At 54.8% G+C, this 22,343-nt stretch overlaps 1 protein-coding gene across 1 annotated transcript; it reads left to right on the top strand.

The window, feature by feature from the left end:
* Positions 1-592: 592 nt before the first annotated feature.
* Positions 593-22,343, top strand: IP6K3 (inositol hexakisphosphate kinase 3). The gene is made up of 6 exons (XM_004323318.4): positions 593-830; positions 10,086-10,451; positions 16,410-16,620; positions 17,727-17,902; positions 18,914-19,089; positions 21,733-22,343. The coding sequence occupies exons 2-6, from the start codon at positions 10,265-10,267 to the stop codon at positions 22,150-22,152; spliced, it is 1,170 nt and encodes a 389-aa protein (XP_004323366.1). The 5' UTR covers positions 593-830; positions 10,086-10,264; the 3' UTR covers positions 22,153-22,343.

The following is a 22,343-nucleotide window of genomic DNA, read 5'->3' on the forward strand; positions in this document are numbered from 1 at the left end:
ACGACCCTCCTTCTCCTTCAGGTCTGCACAGGTCACTTCTTCCAGGATGCCTTCCCTGCTTCCCCCAGGCGGTGAGGGGCCCCCCCTAAGCCCACTGTCCTCCCACCAAACACTTACCCTGGAACTGCCCTTTGACTTGCTGAAGCCCCTGACTGTAATCACCCAACAACAGGCACTGTCTGGCAGGTTCCTGGGTCAGCCTAGCAGAGTATCGAGCACCCACAAGGGCCTCAAAAAAATGCTTGATTGCCCTCAAGCTGATTGTTGATTGAATGTCTTGCTGCGAGACTTTCCTTCTCTCTGGCAGCCACTGCTTGGGACAAACTAGCAGTGAGGTTGTAGGGAGTGGGGTGGGGGCAGGGAGACAGGGGAACGGAGAACATGACCCCCACCCCAGCCTTACCCCCTGGACAGGGAATCAAAAACTAACCAGGGGCCTGGGGCAATTGGCTCTCGGTGCACAGGGCCTGACATCCATCCAGACAGCGGGCAGAACACCGCCTCCTCTTCCTCCTCTTCCGCCCCACACCCTCCCACCCTCTGGCCCTGCCCCAGAGCCACCCAACACCAGCTGACAGTTGGCCATGCCAGCCAGCCCCTGCAGGCCCTTCCCGAGGGTCAGGTGACCTCTCCTCCCCAGGCCTCTGCAGCCCAGCCCTCTGGGCAGACCTCTCCACCAGTGCTATAGTGGACGGTGACTTCTCCACGCTGGGACCCTGGGAAGGGCTTTTGCCCAACACCACAGACGGCGGGCACTGAAAGAGAAGATTACTTTCCACCGGACCCCCTCTTCCACACATTCCCACAGTCCTGCCACTAGTGAGGCTCTGGTGAGTTCTGCCGCGGGGGATAGGGATGGGCAGGGAGGGCCCTGATGGCGCCTGAGCGAGGGGAGAGAGGGTCTCACGGCCACAGGACCTGTTCAAACCATGGGGACCAAGGGGATGGGCCTCATCTCTGTCCAGGACCCCATGACTAGGGCTCCGCTCTGTGGAGGTGCCGGTGTGTCTGTGTGTGTCTGTGCTTTGGGGCGGGGTGGGGGGATGCTGACACAGTTCAACAACACAGAAATTCTGTCATATGCTCTTCCCCCGTCTCTCCGCTTCCTAGGATGTTCTGGAGTCTGGAACTTTGACTCCTGAATGAAGGTGGGAGGGCCAAGGCGAGCCGGGACTATAGGGGAAGCTGTGGGGTCAGGTGCAGAGGTTGCAGCCATCCTTTCCACGCCACTCTGGGTTTAACCCTTCACAGAGGCAGCTGTCCCAGGAGAACTGGGCAGCATGAGCACTGGGAACGGCATGTCTTGTCCCAGCAGCCCTACCCTTCCGCCTGAGAGGGACCACAGGGCTAGATGATGTCAGCACCTGCAGGCAGCGGCTGGGGCCTGGGTGCGGGCGCCCCCAGTGGAGGGAGAGTGTGGACGAAGGCCATCAGAAATGTGTCACCACTAGGGGCCCCCAGTGCCCTGGGCAGTGGCAGAGTCTTTAGGGTCACCCTCCCCATGGGCTCTTCTACCCCCCCTCCAGTAAAACAGACTTGAACTTGAGCCTGCCAGAGAGTCCTCAGACTCTCTGGGGGCCTTGAAAACATCCATGGTGTGGCCCTCCCCAGGGATTCAGATCTCACAGGGCAAGACCTGGACTTCTACAGTTTTTAAAAGCTACTGGTTTATTTTTTAGCCTTTTTACTATGAAAGACTTTAAGCCTACAGGAAAAAAGAGGGAATGACACAATGAAATTTGCATAATCTCAGTCTGGATTTTCACAGTTGTTTGAGTTTTGCCATATTTGCTTCACTGTATTCTCTAAAGCTAAAGTATTTTGAAGTAATCTATGGACATCACCGCATTCCCCTCAAAGACCTCAGTACAGGTCCTTACATAACCCCAGTGCCTTAACCCACTGACAAGATGATTGGCTCTCCAAAGACGGCCACATCCAGACCACACTCCAATTTCCCCAATTGCCCCCTAAATAGTTTTTAATGCTTTGGACCAGGATCCAATCAGGGGGCATCAGGTCGGTGTGTCTTCTGAGCCTCTTTCAATCTGGTAGCATCTCTGCCAACCTCCACTCTCCGCTCCCCCATTCTCCCCCCACCACAATGACTTGCTGAATTGAAAGGCCAGCTGTCCCACGGGAGGGTAAGAAGAGGGCTGGGTCAGCAGCTCTCACTACAGAGAGGCAAACTGAGTCCCGGAGAGGAAGGGACAGGGAGTCTAGGCAGAACCGCGTCTCCTGCCCCCACTGTGCAGTTTTCCTGCACCCTCGCCCCGTACTGCTCCCACAAAGCTGGCTCCTTTTCAGGGATCTGAGAAACTCCTCTTCTGCAAAGGGGCTGTGGTCCCTGGGGCCGTCCCAGTGCTCCATCCCAGGGCATCCTGGGAGCGGCAGGCCGGGCTGAGCCCACCCATGGCCGGCAGCCTGCCCCTGCTTTCTCTTGCTCTGAGCAGGGTCCCTAAGGAAATCCTTCCCATGTGGCTGCTGTCTTGTTCATCAGCGGCCGCCAAGGGAACAGCAATCAAGTTTGTGAGCGTCAAGCATCGGCTTGTTCAGGGACCTGGGGGGAGGGGAGGCTGGCCCATAGGCCAACGAAGGGAGTGTGGGGTCCATCCACCCCCAGGGGAGGAGCTGGTGGGTTGTAGGTGCTGAAGACCACTTCCGCTCTGCTCAGATGGACCCTCCATCACCCTCGCCCCACCTCCTCGGCAAGCCCCTGTCTCCGGTTTTGGGGTCCCTCCCCTGTGAATCGAAACAGGCACCCCACTCCTCACAGTGTGCCTCACCCATGTCAGGAAGCTCCCCGGCCCCTGCCAGACAACCTTTAGAAAAAGCAGGTGGGTGACAGGAAGAGACGGGAACGTGGGGGGACATCCACCTTGATGGTAACTTCTAAGCGCTTTAAAAACAGCCATCTGGGAAAGGCAGGGGCACTTCAGCCACCGTCCAGGCTCTCTGAAGACAGGCCTGGCAAACCCAGGGCAGTTGGGGAAAGCGGGCCCTGATCGCTGGCCCAAGGGCCACCTCTCTGGGAGGTTCTGGCCCGTCTGCTGCTGCCCTCTGCTGGGCAAAGTCTCACCCTTCAGACTTGGCCAGCTCAGCCCTGTGGCCTCTGGTGACCACACACTCCCAGACAGACAGACAGACAGACAGACAGACACACACACACACACACACACACACACACACACACGCTTCTCCACCCCACTATTGTGTTTTGACCTTAAAAAGCTGTTTTTTCTTAGAGTCCTAAAGATGCCATACTAACGACTGGCAAGACCGTCTATCTCTGGCTCATAAGGCAGGTGGCTGGTCATGCGACTTAGAGAAAGGTGTGGGGAAGGATATCAGAGGCTGGGAAATGTGCAGGTCTGGGTGTTTAGCAGTATCCAAGACCCTGGGCACAGCTTCCGGGTGGAGAGGTCCCCAGGAGCCAAGCCTGCCTGGGAGGGGCTACTGGAGTTGTCCCCAGCCACGGCCAGGGGGGCCCAAGGTCCCAAGGTGCTGTCATGAGGTCTGGCTCTGTCGGAGTTGGGAAGGGAGAAGCCCTCCCCCGGAGCAGCCCTTCCAGGGCGCTCGGCTTTTGAGTCATTTTTACACCGTGCGTCTCCCGCCCTGACAGCAAGCTCGGAACATCACTGCTGCGGCTAAGGGCATTTGTCAGGAGCTGAAGGGCTTCTAAACTAATAATCGCTGTATTAAAATCGCATTTGGTCCTCAAGCTGGAGGAACATTGGAAGATTTTAAATGTTAAGAGAAAAGGAGAGGGGGAATAAAACCTTCCCTCAAAGGATAACATCAGCTTGGAAATAAGTCAGGAATATGAAGTATTGCTCTGTGATTCTGGAAATCAAGCCTTCCCCAGGAAACAGATGCTCTCCAAAGCCTCATCTTTCAGCCATGGCTGAGAAGGTGATGTGTGAATTCCCCCAGCGTTCAGTATTGATCCTACCGGGCTGGGACTGCACAGATGGAGGGGCTCTCCACCCCACAGCCCTTGAGTCATTCATAGGATGGATTTTAAAACTTGATTCCCCCCCACCCCAGAAAATAACCTTGTGCCTTCCGGGCCCTGATGGCCCCAGATGATACACAACCCTCTGCCCTATGAGAAACTCCAAAATTCTCCTGCCCATTACGACCTCGGCAGTTTTAAATGGTTTTCTGGTCCTCTCGTCTCTAATAGATTAAAAAATGCTCCCTTCGGCATCACAGATACACTGAATGGTACTTGTACCAAACCTCTGGCTCTGAGCTACCTGCAAAACGTACCTTAGAGCTTCAGAGGCGAGAGGGCAGGCCTTAAACCATGCTGCTTCTGAATCTGCAGCCCAACACATTTTATTTTGCAGTCTTCTTTTGCTGCAAGCCGTTTCTCAATTATCTCCTCCCCAGAACGCACCCCTCCCCCTCGGATGTACTGGGATGCGGTCCCGAAGGCTTCCACACCTTGGCAATCTCAGGCAACCCCCCTCCTTCCTAGACTGACGAGGGGGCCAGACAGGCACCTCCGGTCCACGTGGCCCGACCTCCTCTGCACCCACTCCGTGCCCAGACCCCCAGCAGCATTCACCTCGGCCTCCCCACTCAACCCTCCCTCTAGTCCCATCTCCCTGCCTGTCCTTGCCTTTCCCTGTTGCTCCCTGCACACACACGCCCCCAAACAGGCCTTCCTCAAGTTCCCCCAGGCTGAGCCTCCATCTCTCCCGTATCAGACCCCTTCCTGGACCCCTCACTCCACCCCTGTCTTGGCCGACAGCAGTATCTCTTCTAACCTTTTCAACTAGGACTCATTTTTCAACATAATTTGTTCCCTATGAGTCCCCCTGCAATACTCATTAGACTTTTAGTATCTGTTGATTGAGAAAACAGATGATGATAAAAAAAAACTACTAGGAACTCAATAACGCCTTTAAATGAATTTGTATTTTGGTAAACACCGCAGCATTTAGATACATTTGAGAAATGATCGAGTTCCGTGGGTATTACTTTTCTAGTCCGCATTTAATGCTGGTGGTGGTGACGTGGCTTTCGGTCAGGGCTCAAGAGACCCACGGATGGGAGCCCTCCACCCATGGCACGTGAAGCCACACGACCCCCCGAGGGTGGCGCTCCCGCCGCCCAGTCAAGGACAAGTCTCCCGTTCCTGATGTGCGCAGCTGAGACGCACAGCGTAGAGAGGGCCTCAGACAGGACCCTGGCCCCCACTTAGGGCTCAGGACTCCCAGAGGGAGCCAGAGCGGCTGCCCCTCCCTTACAAGGGAGACCGCATGTTGGGGGCAGAACAGGCATTGGCTTTAGTATGAGACAGACGCACTGTGGCTGAATCCCAGCACCAGTGCTCACTGGCTCTGGACCCCAGGAAAGCTCTTCTACTTGTCTCCATCTGAAAATTATTCTCCTGAGAAACAGAGATGGGCCTTGTAAGGCCAGTGGTCCATAGTAGATGCTTCATAGGAGTAACTAGGATCGTAGAGGATATATTTGTGCAATGAAACATTGGAGTGCCTGAGGTTGCTCCATACAGGGTATCTGGCTGTGAGTTGGTGAATTAGTCAGGATGGACTAGGTTGAGCTGCATAACAAAATACCCCCAAACCTCAGTGCCTAATATAGCCCAGATTTTTTTCTCTGTCATGCATAGTCACTCAGGAAGTGACTGTGCTTCCAAAATTACCTTGGCCAGGGAAGGAGAATTTAGGACACTGCTTTCTCTAAAAGCTCCCACCAGAAGTGGCATATGTCACTCCCCTCCATGCGACGTCGGCCAAAGCAAATCACACTTTGGCCAACGTACCTTCAAAAGGAAGTGAAATCATACCACATTCCCGTAGGAGAAAACAGAATATTTGTGAACAGTCTTGACAATAACCACAGTCAACCAACTAGTTTCCAGATATAAGGAGCTGACAGCCTCTGATAAGATAGAGATCATGACTCATTTAGTCCAAGCTGAACCCTTACAAGTTTGATTTGTGGTTTCACCTGCCACCTTCCCTAAAATGGGAGAGGCGAGTTCTAAAAGAGGCGTATCTTCCGTAATTTTTAATGAACTCTGGTTTAGCCTGTGGGGAGAGGTTGTAGATACAGAAAGGATCTCAGGAAGAGGAACTAAAATGTGCCGACTGGTGGTGACGAGCCACTGTGCCTTCATTCACCTCAGCTTGATGGGTGACATCTGTCACTGTGCCTGACGTCACTGGTACTGTCACCCGTCCCCACTCTGGGAGCCAAATACCACTGCAGGCCCTGCTGTCCGTGACCCTCCTTTCAAACCAGGGAGTGTCTTGCAACCCAGCGCAGGCTGGCTGTCACTCAGGCCCCGCAGGGCTGCACTGACACAGACGGTCCAGGGCCTTATTTAACGACCAGCTTGATGGCCGGGCCCCATCAGAGAAATTAGCCCTTGAGTCTCCTGGGGTGAGGCCCAGAGTCATTTCATTCAGGACTTGGCAGGAAGGATGGGATGAACAGAGGACTTCTCTAGCTCAATCCCACAGCAACAGACAGGAAACCTCAGCTTCCTTGGGAATCCAAGGTCAGCATCAGTGCCAAGGGGAAGCCGCAGAGTGCTTCTCCGAGCAGCAGCAAAACCCACCTGCCTGCCTCAGGCAGGTACCCCGAGGGCTGAAGCCACTGCCCATCCGTCCTCCTTCCGCCCCTTCCCACAACCTGCCTCAGAACCTCAGACCACACAGCTCAGGAGCTAGAGGACCTTCAGATATCCCCTAAGCTAGACCCTAAGATGACCCTTGAGTGGAAGGGCCTCACTTTCCCCAGATTCAAGTCCAGCTTTTTTTTTTTTTTTCAGTATGCGGGCCTCTCACTGTTGTGGCCTCTCCCGTTGCGGAGCACAGGCTCCGGACGCGCAGGCTCAGCGGCCACGGCTCACGGGCCCAGCCGCTCCGCGGCATGTGGGATCTTCCTGGACCGGGGCACGAACCCGCGTCCCCTGCATCGGCAGGCGGACTCTCAACCACTGCACCACCAGGGAAGCCCCCAGCTTTTTTAAAAGTACAAACTGGTTACCCAGCAGACACCCCACCACTGCCAGCCCACACCAAGTCTGGGGCAGGAGAGTTTACGTTGCTGTGTGTGAGCCGTCTCAGAGGCCTGGGGCCTTCTGGCTGATCCTGGCTCCCTGAGAAGGTTTGGCCAGGGCTGCTGAGAACACCAGACCCTGGGGGTGGCAGGGATGGGAGGCAGAGGCGCTAGAATGACACCCCCCCAGACAGAAAGCCCCAAGCCGGTCAATACCAAGGCCCAGCTCCGGGGGGCCTCACCTGACCCCTCACGATGGTTTCTGCAGTAGTGTGGATCCCAGCCACCACTAGGACGTGCACTCACTGTCATCAGGTAGCAGGAGGGCAGGCCAGGGGGCATCAAGGTAGGAGAACTCAGGCCTGGGGACAAGAAAACCTGAGTCCCTGTCCCAGCACAGCCAGTGACTTGCGGGTGACTTTGGCCAAGCCCCAGCCTCCTTGGGGTTCAGTTTCCTGACTCTCAAAGTAGAGAAACAGCAGACCCCAACCCCTCTGCATCACGGCAGGGAAGCGTGCTCTGAGCTAGTGTGCCTGGGTTCAAATCCCTGTTCTCCCGCTAATAGCTGGGCACACACACGCAAGTTACTTAACTTCTTTGTGCCTCATTTTCCTCATCTGTAAAATGAGGCCGATAACTAATTACCTCATAGGGCGGTTGTGAGGCTTCCATGGGTTCATCTATGTAAAACTCCTGGAACACTGCCTGGCTGTGTGTTTGTTACCATTTATTGTTATTTTCTCCCCATGCCACCACTGGTAGGTGACATCCGTGTCCTTAGAGCTCCTCGGGGGGACAGGGGGTGTGGGGAAAGAAGGGTGGTGGGCCGCCCAGCACAGCAGCACGAGGGCCGGACTGGGACTCCACCTGGACGCCGCCAGAACTGGGCTTGCAAAGGTGAGGCCAGGCCTGGTTAGCGCCAGGCGCTGGGGAGACAGCGTGGTGCATGGGGCCTCGGCTCCTTCCAGGAGTGGCTATAAATGAACTTTACAACATGGCTGTCCCTCTGCTTACCAGAAGCGCCTCTTCCCCCCTTCCCCGGGGACAGGTGAGCTGGCAAAGGCCAACACACAAGTGAGCCCGGCCAGAGCAGAGGTGTCGGGCTGCCTTGGTTTTTCTCTTCCTTCCTTCTTCCTGCTTCGGCCAAGTTTACAAGGAGGATTGGGTTTGCCAAGGAACTGCGATGTCTTGTCTGATAACCAGACTGAAGGTATCAACTCATCCTAGGGCTGATTCCCGATTTTCCTCGCATCTAGATGCCTCCCAACTTCTTTCCTCAGCTCCTGGGGGCAGATCCCAAGCAGGGCTCACCTCTGGGTGGACTCAGAGCAAGGCTGGGGGGAGCCCCTCGCCATCAGGCCCCAGTCCTCCTCGCCCCAAGGCCTTGCCCCAGCACCCACAGCCTCCCCAGTCATGCTTCAGCCACGCACCCGGCAAAGCACATGCACACACCAGGCAGAAGCCACCCCCTTTCCCTTCCTAAAGGGGAGCTCTATGGCCTGCCAAATAGTAGTCAATTCGGGAGCGGCGCCGTGGAGGGGAGTGTCGGGCCGGGCTGAGGCTTTCAACTCCGCCTGGTGCTGGAGATCCAGGTGGCTGGTGGGAGCTTCTCTGAGCTGGAGTCCTGAAGCAATTGACAGGTACTGCTGTGTGTGGAGCCAGCCAGCCATGCCCATGGTCTGGAATGAAGGTCAACAGAGGGTTAATCACGCCCAGCACTGCCTAGCCTAGTTGCATCCTTGGCCGGCCGGGAGTCCAGCAGAGGAGAGGGTATTAATAACTCCATGGTGACAGGCACCGCTGTGGGAATGTCCTCTCGAACAAGCTGAATACGACCACAAGAGCCTCCCCTTGCAGTGTCTCCTTGGCACTCTCCTGAGACAAAGTCAGGATGTCTTTAGGGGCCATGTTTCCAGCCCAGAGTTCCAGCATTTGCCTGAGGTCCGGCAGGCCCGCTCTTAGGGAGGGTGAAGGATGCACACGTAGTGGGGGACCAGACGAGGAGCCCCCGCTTAACTTCTGCCTGTGCTCCTGGCCTGAGGTGGGCCCCAGCAAGCCATTGAAGGCCTTGCTTTCCTCATTTGCAAGCAGGCAGTGATAAAGCCGGCCCTCCCAGGGCCGATAGGAAAATATGACCACCATGGCAATAATGCTAGAAATAATCATGGTAAATCACATTTATTGAGCACTTAGCTCCGGGCACTGGGCTAACCTTTTCATGGGCTTATATCTTATTTCCCTTTTTTTTTTTTTTTTGCGGTACGCGGGCCTCTCACTGTTGTGGCCTCTCCTGCTGCGGAGCACAGGCTCCGGATGCGCAGGCTCAGCGGCCATGGCTCACGGCTCCAGCCGCTCCGCGGCATGTGGGATCTTCCTGGCCTGGGGCACGAACTCGTGTCCCCTGCATCGGCAGGCGGACTCTCAACCACTGCGCCACCAGGGAAGCCATGGGCTTATATCTTAGTTCTGAACCCTAAGTCCACGAGATGGGTATCATAATTATCCTGTTCTACGGATGGGGAAACTGAGGCCCAGAGAGGTTTAGTAACTTCCCCAGGTCACACAGCAATAATGTTGTGGAGTCATGATGGTGCACAGCAGATGTATATGCAATATCAAAATGAAGCATTCCTATACCCCTCCAGCCCCTGCAGGATGGTAAGTCCCCACCAGCAGGGACTCTGCTCTCTTCTCGTTGGGTTGGGATCAAAGTTCCCAAAGAAAGGCAGGCAACGGGACATGAGAAGTTCAGACACACTCACTGCACTCTGAAAGCTTACAGTTTTAGGTATTGTTTTTTGAACGTTTTAATATTAAAATTCAAAAGGCATAAAATGGTATTTAGTGAAAAGTCTCCATCTCAGCCCTGCTCCCCAGAGGCGGTAACTGTTACCAGTTGCTTGTAACAGATTATTCCAGAAGAAATCGATGCCTATTTACAGTCTTGTTTAACTACCTGGGGGTCGTGGCTGGCGACTTCAAGTGCTGCCCCCACCAGCACACCACCTCCCTCACATCTTTTCCCCTCCTCCTCTGCTTTCCAGGGAACCCCACCAAGAGCCCTCAGCCAGGAAGACACCTGTGCTATGACAGCGACAAAGGCCAAGAAGGAGAAAGTTGAGGACTGCTGACAGCCCCGCCTTCTGTCCGGGAGCTGCTACCTCGACCTCAGGCCCTTCCTCCTCTTGTGGATTTGCGAGTTGTCCCCTTCCCACGCTGAAGCATGGTGGTGCAGGACAGCATGGACACCCCTGGCGTGCCACTGGAGCCCTTCCTGCACCAGGTCGGAGGTCACCTGAGCGTACTGAAGTATGATGAGTACACGGTGTGTAAGCCCCTCATCTCCCAGGAGCAGAGGTTCTACGAGTCCCTGCCACTGGCCATGAAGCGCTTCACTCCGCAGTACAAAGGTGAGTGTCTGGGAAGTCCCCTGTGCTCAGTATCCCCGCATGGGGCCAGCACGGGGCGGACGCACACACCTGCCACCTCCTCCAGCACAGTGTGTTGAAGTGTTGCCATGGAGACCTGCCCCTCTCCACAGCCCAGCTGGCCTTCACAGCCCCAGTTTCTCTAAACTCTTTGAGCCTCCAGGCCTGGAGTGTTATGCCATTTGGCGTCCTACAAATTAGCTCAAGCCATCAGGCTTCGAGGAATTGAGAATGGGATAAAGTGATTGCCCAACCCCACCCCGCCCCGATGGGGCATCCCGGTCTGTGCTTTGGGAGTGCCATGGCTGGGTCCTGTGACTGTGGCTGGTAAACACAGGACAGGTGGAGACCTCCTTCACCTCCCTCAGGTGACCCAGGTGCATGGCAGGAGCCTCGGGTCTGAGACAGGTTATGGAGGGGCTGGTTCACAGTGTGTTTGTGAAACCAGAATTCCCACCCTCATCCAAGGGCAAAGCCGGGGCATTTCCGCAGTGTAGCTGGGGAAACGGTGCACGGAGCAGTGTGTGTTCCGGATCTGAGCACAGAGTAGGTTCCGGGGAGAGAAGGCTGGGGTGGGGGGGAGGGCTGCTGTGTGCTGACCTCCGGACAGGGGCACTCTGTGGGCCGCCAGCATCCGCAGGGCAGGCTGTTTTGTTCACATCCAGCCTTCGGTAAAAGCGTTCACAGGGCTCAGGGCAGGACTCTGCCAGCCGCGGGCCCACAAAGGGATACATACTCAGAGAAAAGACCTCCTTTAGAGGATTTTAGACCTCTAATACGTCAGTTAAAAACTTACCTGCATTTCAGTGATGTGGATAACTGGGAAGGATAGGGCCTGTCTTCATCGGTGTTTCTCAAAGTGGGATCAGCCAGCTTTACCAGAATTGCTGGTGTGTGTGTGTGTGTGTGTGTGTGTGTGTGTGTGTGTGTGTGTGTGTGTGTTTAAATGCAGGCTCCCAGGCCCCATTCAAGACATCTGAATCAGAATCCCTAGGGTCAGGGCCTAGGAATCCGTATTCAGCCTGCTCCAGATACAGACCCACTGAGAGGGGCCCAAGGCCTTGAGCCCTGGGCATTGCTTCAGTCATGGGCTGCCAGCACCTCTGAGAGTCTGAGATAAGACAAATGAGAGACAGGGGCAGATGGCTGGTGTACAGCCTTTGCAGGCCTCCCCGGGGGCCCTCTGGGGCCGCAGGCCGGCGTTGCCCATCAGCTGTGGGTCACTGCCCATCTTGTCCGAGCACCCACTGGAGCTAACATCTGGCCCTTCACAACTGAACTCAAGCCAGCAAAGGGGCGGCAGGATCTCGGGTGGGGTGGCCTCCTGCCCGCAGCATTTCATGCTGGTTTGACACAGCTCTGGAGCTGAGACAGGCTGCCAGGGCAGCCCCAGGCAGAGCGGGGAAGTGAAAGACGCTGGTGGGTTTCCAGGACCACATCCCGGTGCCGTTCCCTCCCCGTTCCCTGTCTGCACAAGCCATCCTCCATTTGGTGGGGGGTGGGGGGGGGCGCGGGCGGGTTAGGACCGCACCACTCTGGGGAGTCTTGGGCACCGTCGACTCTCCAGACCGCTCCTCTGCCCTGCTTCCCTCTCAGGTTGGGCCCATCCTGGTACCACCCGCCTTGGGGCCCTGCTAACTTGATAGATTAACCTGAGTCATCACTTCACGCATCAGTCTTTGCCTTGGGCTTCATTCAGGAGATGATGTTTGCAAACAAGTCGGGAGGGGCCGGGTCAGGGAAACACAGGACATCTCGTAGGTGAGACCACGCGGCCTGGCTGAGGGTGAGGGTGAGGCAGAGCCCATGGGCTGGCGTGACACCCAAACAGGAGGTTTCGATGATGCAGAAACGCTGACTCCCTCGCCTGCCCGAACACGGCCGGCATCCAGGCGCCACCCAAGGAAGTGCACGTCTGAGGAGACACGAGAAAGGCCCAGAACTGGGAGCCTCAAGCCCTCAGACGCCAGGGCCAGGGAGCTGAAGTCAGGTTTGGGATGGGAAAGGGTCCCCCGAAGGACCTCAGGCTGTGCGGGCATCTTGTTTCACCAGAAAAGAAAAGTAATATCGGCCAACCCTTAGTGTTCACTCAGTGCCAGACACACTGGAAGCAGTTTCCATGACTGACTCGTTTAATCCTGACAATAGTCCTCTAAGGAAGGTGTTTCTATCATGCCCATTTCACAGGTTAGCAAACTGAGGCACAGAGAGGTTACCCAACTTGCCTCAGGCCACACAGCTAGTGAGGCAGAGCCAGAATTCAAGTATGGCTCCCAAGTGTGGGCTCTCAGCCCCCCAGGCCGGCTCCACCAGTGGCTATCACTGAAGAGACAACTCCTCAGATGCCAGTGCTCTGGGGTCACCCAGCCCAACGCGGGAGGGGATGTGACTTGCCCAGGGTCACTCAGCTAGTGACCTCAGGTCAGGGGAACCCGAACACCCACAAGGCTGCCACAGGGGTCTCCCTTTTCTTGCTGGTGGGAACAACCCAGAAAGAGAGGCTGTTCCTGACGTGGCCGCCGCATGCCCCAGAGCCCACCCTCTTCCTTCTCACTCCCTGCACGGTGACGGCAGCGGACTGCTGGGCAGGCACGTCATTCCCAAGGGCAGCTTCCCTGTGCCAGGAGCTCATCTTGGACCTTTTGCTGGGCTCCTTGGGCACGACAGCGTCTTGAGGCTGTGTCCGTCTGCCTCCCAGTCTGCCCATCGGCTTTGGGTGAGCGAGGACATACTCCTAGGTCAAGTTGGTAGTGGATGAGCCGGATTCATATTACAGACGGCGGCAAATAAATGTTCTCATGAGCTTAAAAATAAGTACATGACGGAATATTCATGGAAGCTGCTCGGCCAAATCGAAATTGCTGAGATGCTCTGGGCACGTCAGCCAAGGCAGCGAGCACTCCTGTCTGCCCAGCTGACATGGTCACAGCGGAGGTGCTTGGGGGGACTGGTGAGCAGGCAGACAGGGCCGGGGTCCCCCACTCTCCTGGCCAGGCAGGGGCAGCAGAGTGTTGGGAGCCCGTGGGCCGCCAAGTCCCCATGGACACCCAAGGCAAGCACAGAGACCAGCCAGCTCCCCCTCTTCTCACACCTGGAGGGTAGGCTCTGGGGCCTGGGGGTGGTTCCCAGGCCAGTCCTCCTCCCTGGAACAAGCACAGTGACCCTCCCGCCAAGAAGTCTAGGCTGGAAATGTAACACCGTATCCTTGGGCTTCTTGGCGCTTCCGGCCCTCGGCACTCTCACGAGGTGGTGGCATCGTAGCCTCTCCGTTCGCTCCTGTGGAACAGAATGACCAGAACAAATGTGACTGGGGACGCAGCAGGAGTGTGCCTCGTCCACACACGGGTAAACATAGCGTGATGACACAGGAGTCTCCCGATTAAGTCCCAGGCCCAGTGCGACAGCCTGTTGCGTCTCCCACATTCACGGCTGGCGTGGCCTCCATCCCTTACCAGCTGTGTGACCTCGGGTGAGTTATCAATCTCTCTGAGCCTCAGTGACCACAGTCAAGTGCCTTGCAGGCTTACTGACCAACAAAATGCACATAATGCTGACACACAGTAGGTGTAAAAGACCAGGCAGTGGTTATTACCACCGTACTTGTGTCCCTGACCTGCCATCAGCCCCCTGCTCTCATGAGCAGGACAGCCCTGGTGGGCTCGGTCTAGGGATGCAGGCTACTGTCCAGGTAAACTACAGAATCCTCTGTCATGATTACTTCACGGGACACTGGGGCCTGGGATGAGCTAAGGAAGAGCAGAGTTTTTTAAGGAACTGGAGGGAACCGAAGGTCACACTCAGGCTGCAGAATTAGGGCACTGGGAATCTGAGATGACAGGCCTGGCCCAGGGAGACCACTGAGCTAGGCACAGACGGGCCTCGAGCGTGCCTCACTGAATTATAGAGCAGCCCTGAAAATGAGTGTCTGCTCTGAGCAGCCCAGGAGGGCCGGGCAGGGCCGCACGAGGGGAGATCAGCTGCCTTGGCTGCTGGTTCAGCAGAAATGACCACTTAAACGCTGAGAAGGTGACCAACTGGCCGCGGGAGGAAAGCAACACCTGGGAGGATGTGACCACAGACAACCCTCCCATCTGTCAGGGTCCCAGCGGAAAATGAGCAGTACATGCCAAGGGAGTTAAATAAAGAGAATTTGTCAAGGGACTATTCACAGAATTGCACACAGGATTAAGGGAACAACTGGGGAGACTTCCCTGGCAGTCCAGCAATTAGGACTCCATGCTTCCACTGCAGGGGGCATGGGTTCGGTCCCTGGTTGGGGAACTAAGATCCCACATGCCATGCAGGGCTGCCAAAAAGAAAAGGGGGAAACAACTGGGGATGGTGAGGCAACTAGGGAGCGGCACGACTGGAAGACTGTAACCAACCCCAGGCCTGAAGGGCCAAGGTGAGGGCGTGGTGGAGTTGAGCAAGAGGGAGGCTGCAGAGAAACACAGCCACGGCAGAGCCACGCCGCAGCAGGGAGGGAACAAGTGGGATAAAGCCCCAACCTTTCTCCTCCCCTCCCCCCATCTCCAGCCAGTGTCCCTCATTGGCCCAACTGTCAGGCAAAAGAGCCATTGGTGCAGGCTTCCCTGGTGGCGCAGTGGGTGAGAGTCCGCCTGCCAATGCAGGGGACACGGGTTCGTGCCCTGGTCCGGGAAGATCCCACATGCCGCGGAGCGGCTGGGCCCGTGAGCCATGGCCGCTGAGCCTGCGCGTCCGGAGCCTGTGCTCCGCAGCGGGAGAGGCCACAACAGTGAGAGGCCCGCGTACCGAAAAAAAAAAAAAAAGAGCCATTGCTGCATGCCAGAGTCAGCCCCCAGGCACAAGATGGATGGAGAATGGGTTGGTAGAAGAAGGAGCAAAGAGAGGGTCCTCACGGCATCAGCTGCAGGAAGAACAGGGAGCAAAGGACTCTGCAGAGAGCCGGTTCTCTCAAAAACATTCGTGTGGCCGTCTCCCGGGCCACGACCATGAGTATCTTCCACCTTCACCAGAACTCTGGCGAGGCTGGGCACCCACAGAGGGAGGGCTGGACCCTGCCACCAGAGCGAGAAGTCCAAAGAACACCAGAGAGCCATTAACGTACAGGCCAGAGCCAATGACCTGACCTGGTCAATGTCCTAAAGGAGAAGCTCGGCTAGCGCATGGGTTCAGTGGGTGTCCTCACATTCTTCACTATCACAGCCAGCGACTGGAGTAGGATGTCATGCCTGGATTACAAACACCGGTGGTTAGGAGGTACCATTGGAGAAATCTCACACGCCTTCTGTTTTCTATCAAAGAACCACATTCTGTCCATAATCTTCACGTGCTGTGCGTCTAACCGAAGGCAATGGCGAACGTCAGTGTGAAAGCCAGGGATGGGGGGGAGGATGAAAGAAGGGGCAACCCGAGCACCAGGAGGCTGTTAGAGGAAGACTTCCTGGAAGAAGCTGCTCAGATACGGGTTAACAGAGGGGAGAGCCAGGGTGTCGTAGGAGGCAGAGGACAAGGGGCAGGAATGAGAGGAGCCCCCGGCTTCCCTCACTGCCACTCAGAGGCGGGGGCCCTCTTTGCAGAGGACCAGCTCGGATGCCCCCAGGTTGGGCCCCGGTGGGGTGCTTCGGGGTGCCTGGGTGGTGTGCTCGCGCACAGAGGAGTGGAGATGTGAGGACAAAATGTACGCAGCTGCTTTGTTTCAAGCATGGAGGGGCAGGGAGAGGTGACGAAGCAGAAGCTGTACCAGCATCCACACGAGGCCATTTCCGCAGGCTCCACAGCTCTGGGCTCATTCTGGAACAGGATCGGGTTGAGGCCAGTCCCCGTAGCTCTTCCTTGAGAGACGAGCTGGGGAAGGGGGGCAGCTGACCACTGCCATTAAACTATAGTTCAAAAGGACATCACACTGCATCCACTCCGTAAATGTCATCTGGTTTCTCCATCCCTCCCCTTCTGCAGGCACCATCACCGTGCACCTCCGGAAAGACAGCCGAGGCCATCTCAGCCTGGTTGCCAACCCACTGAAGGAGATCCGGGGGCCCTTCCAGGTCTCCACGGAGTCGGCGGCCGTGGCCATATGGCAGACCCTCCAGCAGACCACCGGCAGCGGCGGTGCCCTCCCCCTCCCCCAGTGGCAGCACACCCAGCTGGCACACTCACTCAAGGAGAGGTGAGGGCCACTTGGCAGCATGACAGAACCCGGGCAGCACGTCCCTAGCAGGCAGCAGCACTGCTCCCACCTGTGCCCAGGCCGATGGCTCCCCCTTAGGGCCAGAGCCGAGCAAAGGAGAAATTCAGATGAAGGCTCTGTCTAGAATAAGCCACGTGACCAAAAAAAAAAGGAATGCATTTTCTTTGGTGCCCCTTCTAGAGGGAGGATTTCAATGCATTTCATCTCGGAAGTGGATGCACACTCCGAGTCCTATGCAGAGCAGACATTCAGTGTATATTTGTTTCATTAAATACCTGTTTCACTGAGACCATGAGGTGTCTCTGGAGGGGGAAAATGTGCAGAGCAGAAACCCCAGAAGGTTGACATAAAGGAAAAGTGTGGCTAATGCCTCCCTAAGATCATCTTCTGTAGCGGTCAAGACTGGAGAGGAGAGAGGTCAACTGCAGTGCTCCGTGGGGCCCTGGAGACCCAGGCGGCTCAGGATGCCCAAGGTCCTTGGAGAGTTCTCAGATTAGCTGACCTTTCTCAGATGAAAAGGATCCCTGGGGATTTTTTAAATGCTTATGGGAAACAAAAGGGAGCTAATACAATGAAAGTACCTCCCTTCCCCAAGGATCTAATTAAGGCTCCTGGCTTGGCGTCAGGAAGCGGTGCATATTATCTCCATGTTACAGACGGGGAAGCCGAGATGCAGAGGGCAGGAGAGGGTGGACCAAGGACCTATGATTCTTCCCCCCATGGCATCTGAAGCCACAGTAACAGCCTGACCTCCAGCCTTCTGATTCCAGGCAGGGTCGCCACCTCTGTACTGTGTTGCCTCCAAAGGGAGGTAATGACCCAGGTCATTTACAAGTGCATTTAAACCGCCTCAGCCCCCTGAGGAGGTGACATGCTCCAGTGAGTTATTCCGGACTTTAGAGACCCCTGCGAGGCCTGCAGCATGGCCTGATCTGGTGCCCCGGGGCCTGAGCAGGGCCGGCAGGGCACTCCAAGGTCCTGCAGGCATCCTGAGAGTAGCCAGGGAGAGTCCACATCAGGGTTCAGCCAGGAAAGCCCAGCCAGTCACAGGGGCCCTGACTGTCGTGTGCTCCCCTCGCCCGCAGCCCAGCCACAGCACTCCTGATGTCCGAGCTCCACCTCAAGGCCCAAGTCCCCTCCCTGGTGGAGGATGTGAACGGGAACCAGACAGAGAGGAGAAGCTTTAACCCGTGGGGCCTGCACTGCCACCAGGCCCACCTGAGCCGCCTGTGCGCTGAGTACCCTGAGAACAAGAGGCACCGTATCCTTGCCCATGACCCGCCTGCCCGCCCAGCCACCCCTGCGCACGGTGCTGTCAGGGGCGCGGGGCGGTGAAGGGAGTGATAGACAGACGTTTCGGGGCAGGGCCAAGGGAGGTGTGGGTAGGGAGAGACAGCCTGATGTGAGAGAGAGTGGGAGGCACAAGCCCTCCCACCTGGGACCTGGGAGAAAGCAGATCTCTCCAAAAGAAAAGCCAGAGGCTGGGGAAGGAGGACTGCGGGAAAAGCTGAACAGAGTAACCCTGTTTGGGCCACTGGCTGTGTCTCTGCCACCTGGGCAGTGGGGATGGACAGGGCTGGGGTCTCTGTGGGCAGATAGGAAAGATGACTGCCACGCTGGGTGGGGGTAGGGGCGCGGGTTCAAAGGGAGGGTGGGTCCCTGCACCCATCCTCCCTTTTACACCTCCCACAAACTCAGTGAGCAAATTCAGGCTTGAAATGCCCCCCTTTTGTCACCTCTGGGCTCCTTCCCGCACACCGGTGGCTGGTTTCTCTGTATTTACTAAGACACATCTGCAGCCCTCATCCCTAAGAAGCTTTTGCAGGATAACTACTCCGCTGAAATTAATATTCCTGCAACTCATCTCTGAAGCTAATATCAACCCACTTCTCCCCAAAAGGTATTGGCCCATTCAGTGACTCGAGGTTTTAGCCTTATGATTTTCTGCCATAACATGTAAATTGGGCATGGCCTGCCAGGGATTTCACTCCTGAATTTAAATTACAACCTCAGAGCAAAAAGGAGAAGGAAAAAAAGCTCACATCCTCATCAACTCCCCCTGAATAAATGGACTTATGAAAGCAGCCTGCAAAGTTAATACCCTGAATTCTTCACAGCGACTGACAGGCTGGTCTGTAATGAAAGAAATGGGAGTGAAGGGATGGGGCTCAGAGGAGGGAACCTCCAGCCAGCTTCAGAGGCCTGCTAACCGCCTCCTGTGGGGCAGTGGCCTTTATGTCCTCAGAAGCCTTCCTTAAAGTAGCATGACCAGGGTTCCTGCTGCTGGAAAATGTCGTGTCACAGTACAAGCATCCCTGCATCTTAGACCTGAAGATGGGGACCCGGCAGCACGGGGACGATGCGTCGGAGGAGAAGAAGGCCCGCCACATGAGGAAGTGTGCGCGGAGCACCTCGGCCTGCCTGGGCGTGCGCATCTGCGGCATGCAGGTAGGTGGGGGACGTCTGCGGGGCTGGGCATCCTGGCATGTCCGCTAGGGGCAAGGATGTCTCCCATCCAGATGCTGCTGCCCCCCGCAGGACCCTTCATTTTGTGGGAGCAACAGAGACGGCGGCCAAGCACCTCTTTCACCAAGAAAACGTGTATCCTGGTCTAGGACACACTGGGTTTTTTAAAGAGCGCCTTTCAGGATAGTGATATCAAAACCCCACCATTTTGGGGGAATGTAAATTGGTGCAGCCACTAGGGAAAACAGTGTGGAGGTTCCTCAAAAAACTGAAAATAGAATTGCCATATGAAAAAAAAAAATTAGAATTGCTATATGATCCAGCAATCCCACTCCTGGACATATATCTGGACAAAACTGTAATTCAAAAAGATACATGCACCCCCTATGTGCGTAGCAGCACTTTTCGCAATAGCCAAGACATGGAAAGAACCTAAATGTCCATTGACAGATGAGTGGATAAAGACGATGTGGTATATATATATACAGTGGAATACTACTCAGCCATTATAATGCCATTTGCAGCAACACGGATGGACCTAGAGATGATCATACTAAGTGAAGTAAGTCAGACAGAGAAAGACAAATACCATATGATATCACTTATATGTGGAATCTAAAAGATGACACAAATGAACTTCTATGAAACAGAAACAGACTCACATAGAGAACACACTGTGGTTGCCAAGTGTTGGGGGAGGGATATATTGGGAGTTTGGGATGAGCAGATGCAAACTATTATACATAGGATGGATAAACAACAAGGTCCTACTGGGAACTATATTCAATATCCTGTGATAAACAATCATGGAAAAGAATGTATATAACTGAATCCCTTTGCTGTACAGAAGAAATTAACACAACATTGTAAATCAACTGTACGTCAATAAAATTTAAAAAACCACCATTTTTAAACTCATCTCAGGATCTCTGGCAGTTGGAACTTTCCATGTGACCACGTTGGTCCTGCCCATGTTGAGAGCAGACCTTTGATGACAGTGTGCGAGCAGGTCTGGGAGAGAACTGAGAGAAAGCTTCTCTGCGTGCTCCGTTGGTTCCTCGTTCTCTTGAACCATGAAGCTGAACCCTCTCCTTCTCAGATGCCGGCAGGCAATCTGCTCTTTGAATCCTTATTGGCCATTTCCTGTTCTTTCTCTGCTTTTTCTGCTGCTTCTTGCTACCTCTTCTCCTTAACAAAGTGGGAAGGTCGTAACCTGCAAAGCCCAGCAAAGGAATGGTTAATTTTTTATTGCCCCGACTCCACACTTCATTTTTGCTGTTCTGATGTGGCTTATAGCCAAGGCTGCAGGAGAACAGGAGGAAATTAACTTCCTCCAGTGGCTCACTCTTAGAGTCTATCTACTAAAGCAAAACCAGACACGGATTTGATGGTAATCGTTATAGCTTTCCTTAATTGAAACTGCCACCCCTTGAAGCTGGAAGTTGAGTCTATAAGTGTGTGGCACAGATGTCCCTAGGAGGCTTGGAATACAGTCCTCAAGAGAGTGGAGCGTGACACTTGGTGGAGTACATGGAATCTCTCTCTGGACCGCAAACCTTCTGAAATTGATCTGATTTATTTACAAAGAGATGCCTGTCTTGTGCTTAGAAAGGCTAATTGTAACAGCTGATCTCCAGCCCTCCAAAGGCAACACCAAGTCGATGGTATCTTTCTGATTTTTTTTTTTTTTTCAATTCCTGTTTTCTGTAAACATATCATGTAATCTGAAGGCAGGGAAGACCTGAGAAACTGTCTTGGTCAGGTACGGGCAGCCCTTCCCAGGTGTGCCAGGCAGAGGTGTGCCAACTCACCCTCTGGCCATGCCGGCCACTGACCTCCGTTCAGCCTCTGCCCGCCTCTGTCATCTGAATGAAATGGGAGCGGCTGCCACTGTCTCCCCCCTCGGCATCTCTCCTCCATCTGCTCCCTTCCGGTGGCCAAGACGTGACAGGGGAGGGGAGAAGGGCTGATGCTAAAGAGAGGAGCCACCAACCCCGCAGAGCTGCTGCGAACCTTCCCTGCTCCATCCAGGCTCCCCTCAACCTCACTGGCTGCCTGAAAACTCCATCCACACCTGATCTAGCCTGTCTTTTCATCTCCAAACAATTCACCCCACTCTACCCCCAGAGCCATTACGGTTTTCTTAGAATCTGCAGAGAAAGGACTTCATAAACTTTGTTGGGGGAAATTTTAATCTGCTTGGCTTTCCAAGGCCATTGGCTGTGATTTCAGATTCCCACTAAAGCTTTCTCGCTTGGGTTTGCTAATATTTAAAGAGGGCCAGAAGCCAGGGTTTAAATCATGGTTTGGAGGTTGACATTGGAAATTCACAAGAAAGGAGATCCAAACCTTTTCCTGGTGGGCGGAGGGTCACCTTCATAGGATGAAGGATCTTTAGACCTTGGATTCCTATTAAAGGCTTGCACAGAAAGCATTTTAAAATGTAAAAGTTACACTGGTGCTTGATGAAAGATCATCTTGCCAGTCATTGCAGCCATTCTTGCCCTGCATCTCTAGAAATCTGTTTATATATTAGGTAGTTTGTGATGCTGCCACTGTAGCAGATGTGATTTTTTTTTTTAAGTTTGCAATTCTTCACATTTTCTATCTTCTTTTTAATGTAAGGTTTATCAAACCGATAAGAAGCACTTTCTCTTCAAAGACAAGTACTACGGAAGAAAACTCTCAGTGGAGGGCTTCAGGCAAGCACTTTATCAGTTCCTACACGATGGGACCCGGCTCCGGATGGAGCTGCTAGAGCCCATCCAGCGCCAGCTCCGGGCCCTCCTCTCAGTCATTAGGAGCCAGAGTTCATACCGGTTCTACTCCAGCTCTCTCCTCATCATCTATGATGGGCAGGAGACTCTGCAGACGCCCCACGGCAGCAATGTCGTCAAAGTCGACATCCGGATGATCGACTTTGCTCACACAACATACAAAGGCTCCTGGAATGAACACACCACCTACGATGGACCAGATCCAGGCTATATCTTTGGCCTGGAAAACCTCATCCAGATCTTGCAGGATATTCAAGAAGGAGAATGAGACTTGTTGGGTCCATCCAGATTTTTCTGGAGGATAGCTCTCCAAAGGGGCCTGTTGGTAGCTAGGGTAGTCTACACACCCCTGAGATGTGTCTGTAATAATTATACCTACATTCAAAAGCCATCTCTATACGTGGCAGGCTATACTAACAGCTGCTAAGGAAACCAGCTCTGGAGGCGATTCACGTACCC

This window comes from Tursiops truncatus, chromosome 10 (genome assembly GCF_011762595.2).
Source record: "Tursiops truncatus isolate mTurTru1 chromosome 10, mTurTru1.mat.Y, whole genome shotgun sequence".
NCBI classification, from domain to species: Eukaryota; Metazoa; Chordata; class Mammalia; order Artiodactyla; family Delphinidae; genus Tursiops; species Tursiops truncatus.